General features: G+C 37.1%; 1 protein-coding gene across 1 annotated transcript in view; it reads left to right on the plus strand.

The window, feature by feature from the left end:
• Positions 1-264: 264 nt before the first annotated feature.
• AK5 (adenylate kinase 5) overlaps positions 265-6,310 on the plus strand; it is a gene marked incomplete at its 3' end in the record, with an annotated part of 41,735 nt that continues 35,689 nt past the window's right edge. The window contains exons 1-2 of the mRNA XM_009070747.1: positions 265-447; positions 1,432-1,599. Of these exons, the coding sequence (XP_009068995.1) occupies positions 279-447; positions 1,432-1,599 (337 nt within the window). The remainder of the gene's footprint in view (positions 448-1,431; positions 1,600-6,310) is intronic.

Below are 6,310 nucleotides of genomic sequence, written 5' to 3' on the forward strand. Positions count from 1 at the left end.
TGGAAGAAAATTTAGAAAATTTTTTTGCTATTTTCAGGGTTTATTACAGTGGAAACGACAAATATAAAGACATAGCCAAGAGCTTCCTGTTCTGAGTCATTTTTATGACACGGCAAACCAAAAATGTATGATTTTTGAAATGGAGAGTCTGAATATACAAGAAGTATAGGGATTCTCTGTGTAAAGGAAAAGGCAAAGTAAAGGTGCTTGTTTTTTTCCTGGCATCTTTCATGGTGTGTATTTCTGGTCTTACATTGCAGAGTCTGTTGAATGGATTAATGTGTTACAAACCCGATGACCCAATTGAATATTTGGAAAGCTGTTTGCAGAAAGTGAAAGAGCTTGGAGGGCCAGAAAAAGTGAAATGGGACACTTTTGTCAGCCCAGAAAAGAAGACCCTGCCTCCACTCAATGGAGGACAATCCAGGAGGTCTTTTTTCAGGAATGGTAATGTATTAAATATAAAATGAATCTATTTCTTGTACTGTGTGTGCTCTTACATCCACTCCTGAATTATTTTATACATACTTCTGTAGCAGATCATGCCTTATTCTGGTTTTCTGTAGGCAAAGAATTCCAGAATTCTGTTTCCTTACATTTTGGCATTTGTTTGGCATTTTCTCCCCCCGTAACGGATGCTAGGCAGGAGAGGAAATTGTGATCACTTTGCAGCCAAATGATGGATGTTTGCTGTGTAAATGTTTAAGGCATTAGTGGAGAGATTTCTTGTATCCTACCTAAAACATCGACGAAGACGGGCAGAGTTGACTCAGTGCACTTGGCTTATGTTTTGAGTCGGTTCTTATGGATGACGTACAAACCAACTTCCGTGTGGTAACACTAACATGGTTTTTCTAGTTTATATTGGAGCTATATGCTAATTTACTAAATACAGCGTAAATTATAAACTCTTAGAAAAAGGTGCATTTCATAAAATCTGAGCAGATGTCATACCAACACCTGTAATTATTTCATTTGTAATGTTAACAAAGTGTAATTAGCTCATCTTTCAGTTGCCATAGCTATTCTTCCTTGCCATCCAGCATTTCATTAAACCAATTAGCAAGAATACTGTCTCTGTCACTGTGTACAACATGTATCACCAAAAGAGTCCTGCTTAATAGCACAGGTTATCTGCATGATACAAAGCTGTGCTCCTCACAGGGCACTGCCAAACTCTTGGTGCTAAGGGCAGATGTTCACAGAAAAGCCGATGTGCTTGTCAAGAAACACCACAGAAAACTGACTCAGAGTGGTTGCAGTTTACTACATCAGCTAAATAGAGGCAAGGAATATTTAATATAGTAACAGCAAACACAGTGTAAAATTAGGAGACACTTATGTAGTATACTTATTTAAATCTTTGTATACAACAGATTTTGAGATTTCTGTGTATTTTCACAATTCCCAGTTTATCTTACTGTTTTGCAGTGATGCCTGATAATTCTAACTTCCCGTACCGGCGGTATGACCGACTCCCTCCAATCCAACAGTTTTCCATAGAAAGCGACACTGACCTCTCTGAAACCGCTGAGCTAATTGAGGAGTATGATGTATTTGACCCTGCAAGACCTCGACCAAAAATTATCCTGGTCATAGGTACGAAAGCAGTCATTTGGACAAGATTTTCTCTCTGTTACTTTGGCTTTTGATTTGTACTGCAAATACACTGAATGCCTGTATGAATTTCAATACAATTTTTTCCATCTGCTCTAGCAAGTGGTGAAGCCCAATTAAGAGTGTGAAACTGTTAGTGCTGAGGATAGAGCATCCCAACTGTAAGCATTTTGGTGGTTACACAGTGAGCACCTGCAGTTGTGTTCTGCAGACTGGATGCCTGTTAGCAGCTGGAGATCTCATGGCTTGCTTATGGAGCACATCTGCCAGTTTGATTTAATCTAAGTCAAACCTAGGACATGCATTTCAAGACAGCAACACCATGTGAACCAAAGCACTCTTCCAAAGCATGCTCCAGATTGAACTAAAACACTGTCATTGATATACTCAAAGCTGATCACAAAAAAGGATATTTAAAGACATTGGATAAGCCAGCTCAGAAAGGTGATAGGGAACTGTGGTCCTCTATATAGAGAACCTGTACAGTGATGGGTGTGTCCAGCTGAGCATATGCGGTGACTAGTCCATGGCATCAATAAATTAATCCCTAGATCTATTTGGCGAATGAATCCTGTGCCAACTTCACGGAGAGTGAGTGCTCAGTTAGCATTAGTTAATTGTGCTCTCTCCCCAGGTTCTGTCTTGTGAGCTGTTTAGTGTCCTTTCTAAGCAACTTGTACTTTCCAGCCTGAGACAGCCATAGGTTATTAAAAAAAAGCTGCAGCTGAAGTCTAAATCATTGGTTTATTTTGTTTCTGAATTTAAGTTCTTTGAATTAGTTTCCTGGTCATCTGGGATAACTGTCTTTACAAATTTTACTGACAGGGCCAATTCTCTGATTCTCTGGACAGTTTAAATAGTTACGGCACAGGTGCCAGGTAATGGAGAATCACATTTTTAGTCCATAAAGCTTTATTCATATTAAAAAGAGATATTGCTTCCATAACAGAGAATAGTATGTACTATAGTAAAGGAGAACAGAAATATCTGCTCTGTACTACAGTAGTGGGATTTCTAAGAGCAGCATGTCCTCTAGGCTCTGCATCCTGCAGTTCTCAGAAACGATATATTGGAATATACTGAAAGCAGAAAACAAGGCATTTTTCTAGATACTTGTGGTATGCCAAAGGAATTACTTAGGCATTTAAATTTTCTTAATCTTTCATTTCAGAAATGCAGATCTCAACGTGCAAATCTCTCCATGCACCACTAAACTATAAAGACTGCAGTTAGATGGAGATAACACCTTTCTTTCATCTTAATTAATTAGCTAGCCTTCCTTTTCATAAAGGAGAATAACTGCCTCATTTTCAGTGACCACAGAAGGCTCTTAATGCATTGAAATCCATGTAGCTCAATTTCAGTAGAGTGATGAATGAAGGTTTGATTTAGGTGAGATAAAGAGAGATTGACTTTCACCTCTGGAACTGAGTGCAGGGGTATTTGAAGTGAAATCCTTGAACAGCAGCATGTAGTGAGCAGACCATGGATTTTACAGAGCTTTTCTTTTCTCCCATTTATATAGGGAACATTGTAAACATTCCACAAAGGCTATTTCAGGTTTGTATTCCCACTGAGTTTCTCTGAATCTATTACAGTGTGATCTGATAGAAACACAGTACTATATGTAGCTTAGCTGCAATTGTCCATTTTTGTACAGTTTCGAGAAAATGTCTCTCAAATTCAACTTTCTATTGAGAAAGCACATAAAACACACACTGGAAAGGATAAAAGAATAATTTATACACTGAATAAAGGCGAAAAAAATGAAAAAAGTGTACTATTAATTTCAAGAGACAAGTATTGCACACAAAAAAAATGTGTTGTCTATTTTCCAGTTTGCATAAAACGCCAACAAAAATTCAGTTAAGCAAGGTATTTATGTCTGATGAGTGATAACTAATCACCCTGCCTTCCTCAGGTGGTACTGGTCCTTTCACTGTTAGGGACTGAAATGCAATTAAAGACCTGTCTTCGGCTTCACGTATTAGCTGAACTTTTCTTTATTAATGCATTACCCCAAGATCATTTTAATGCTTCCATAAAGGTTTTTACAGCTTCTTTGCTTTATGAAATCTATCATCCCCGTAATGAACCAGGCAGCTCCAAGGCAAAAGAGAAGTCACCTATAAAGTTGAGGGTTTTGTTCTTTTTCTGGGTTCGCAGGAAAGACCTCTGGTGAAAGGTAAAGCTGCAAAGCTGCAAAGTGATTATATGGCTGGATTTTAGAAAAAGCAGATGGAACCAGCTCGCATGGCACACATCTGAATCACCGGAAAAATTATGTTTCTAAGGCATCATAACACTAGGAAACTAGATTGCATTTTAAAATGTGCTTTAACAAACCCATTTTTACTATTGATACAGCCTGAATTCACAGATCTTAAAATATTAATTGCCTGGTGTCATTAGCACCACAGTTCAGTATGGTTTTCAGCTGCACTTTCTTAAAAATATTAATTCACATTAACAGAATACCCTTTTCATTTGTGATCAGAGTTTAAAGGCTAGATCAAAGGTACTGCTGTCAGCAGGCAGCAGCCGGCTGATCCATTAAATCCAGTCCACAGATAGATTTTAAAGTCAAATGTATTTTCAGAAATCTTATTATCGGATTAATTGATTCTGAATTTACAACAATATAAGCAAAATTGAAGTGTTTTAACTTCCATTGACAAAACCGGATCAAAACAGCTGCTTTAGTAAAACTTTCTGGGCATACAAATCTTCACTCAAAACCTGTTAGCAAACATAATTTTAGATGCAACAAGTGTTCGCTAGTCTAGACATCTAGAAATATGTAAAATAATCATGCTTTTCTTGAATAATGTATAATCTTGGAATAAGTGAAAAGAACCAAAACCAAAAGTGATTTGATTTTCCTTTCTTCTGAACAGTTTCTCAGTGTGATTTATCAAAGAGTCAGGAATGGATACATAGTTCAATAAATTACAATGATCTGCTGTGGGAAGTAATTTTGTCCTAACACTTTTCCCTTATTTTATTACCTAAGTGTTTTCCCTCAGATTGCAAATGGATAATCCCAGTTCACTATAAAGGGATGTGTTTGGATTGAGAAAAACAAAATGTGTGAGAAGTTTATGAACATCAAAGCAAATACTTTATTAGTTGTTTTCTGCTTGCAATTCAAATTGAATGAGCAGAAGTGTCGAACTACACTTTCTTTTCTACTTCTCTTTAATGGCCAAGCAAAATTCTCCCTAACAGGAGTATGAAGTCTACCTACTTGTTTCAAACAGGTTTTTTCAGGTATTCTATGCATTTACATACTAATGTTTTTTCAAGTATCAGTTTTGTTTTTCTGGCACCTTTTGTAGCTCTGCTGGAACACGGATATGATTTTCCTTGTTGTCAGTTTTTCTGTTTCTAATTTTCTGCACATCACCTATATATGTTTTGCATTTTTATTGTTGCTGAGGTACAAAACTGTCTGTTTCAAACTTGTAAGGTTTGGTGAAATGCATTTGTTGTGGGCAAGGCTGAGAGTGGCATCAAAGGGAGCAGGGAGAACCAGAGCAGAAGTGCTTCATAGCCACTTCAGTGGAGGAGATGATCCCCAGTGTATCAGCTGCTTGGTGTCTACAAAAGAGAAACATTCTTTTTTCTAGCAAAGAGGAAACTGTCTATGAAAGAAGGAGTTCAGACTGAAAAAACTGAGCCCATCTAGATCACATAGAACTACTGAAATGGAAGAATAGCTGTAGAACCTAACACAGTCTGCTGAAAGAAGTAAGAAACATATGTCTTTTTAGGAGAGAAACAGCAAGTGAACTAAATAAGGGGAGAACACTTTTTGATTGTAACTTTACCGTACAGAGATAAGATATGGGTTTTCTTTCATTTCTTTGCTTGTGTGTTTTGTGAACATCTGTAGCTGTGTTGACTAGTTGGATGTTAGCAATAAATGCTTGTAGAAGCATTATTTTAACTAACTGGATATTGATAAAACTGTTTTCCCCGGAGGATATAACTAAACTGTGGGTAGGGTATGGGAACACGTTAACAATACACACATTTCTCTGTGCACTCTCTTCAATTGCATCCTGATCTGAGTTACAAGGGGCAGATGGAGCACTGGCATAGCAGCATCAAGAGCACAGAATGCTGCTGGTGACTGCTGCTGACACTGAGCTCTCTGGCAGTAATATTGGGGCACAGGTTTGAACCTGGTGACACAGAGAGTGTTGTAAGCATACACGTAGAAATATTGTAAAGCTTATCGTGCAGCCAAAACTCTATGAAGTATATAAATGCCTAAAAGCTATTTATGAGAATAATACGGATAGTAAAACATGGTTACTAACAAGAAGCTCAGTGTATTCATACTTACTCTCATTGTGTTGCTGTATTTTTTACAGTTCATAGAAATCATATGTTTTTTAATAAATCTTAACTCTTTGTCTGTTGAAATAAAATTCAGTGCTCTCATGGCATACCGCAAACTATAGCTACTTAGAGTTGGGAACTTATCAAATCATTTGGCTTGGGTTTGCTTTGTTATACTGTTCAGTGTCATATACTCTTCTATATATAAACATTTATTTTTATCAAAACAATTCCCTGTTTTTACATAGTGGATTCCAGATTCTCAGTTCATCACATCATAGTGTGTCCTTTTACTTCAGGCATAATCTGATTATTTTACATGCATTCTTGCTTCAGTTGTCCTGCT

This window comes from Acanthisitta chloris, unplaced genomic scaffold, assembly GCF_000695815.1.
Source record: "Acanthisitta chloris isolate BGI_N310 unplaced genomic scaffold, ASM69581v1 scaffold38832, whole genome shotgun sequence".
Classification (NCBI taxonomy): domain Eukaryota; kingdom Metazoa; phylum Chordata; class Aves; order Passeriformes; family Acanthisittidae; genus Acanthisitta; species Acanthisitta chloris.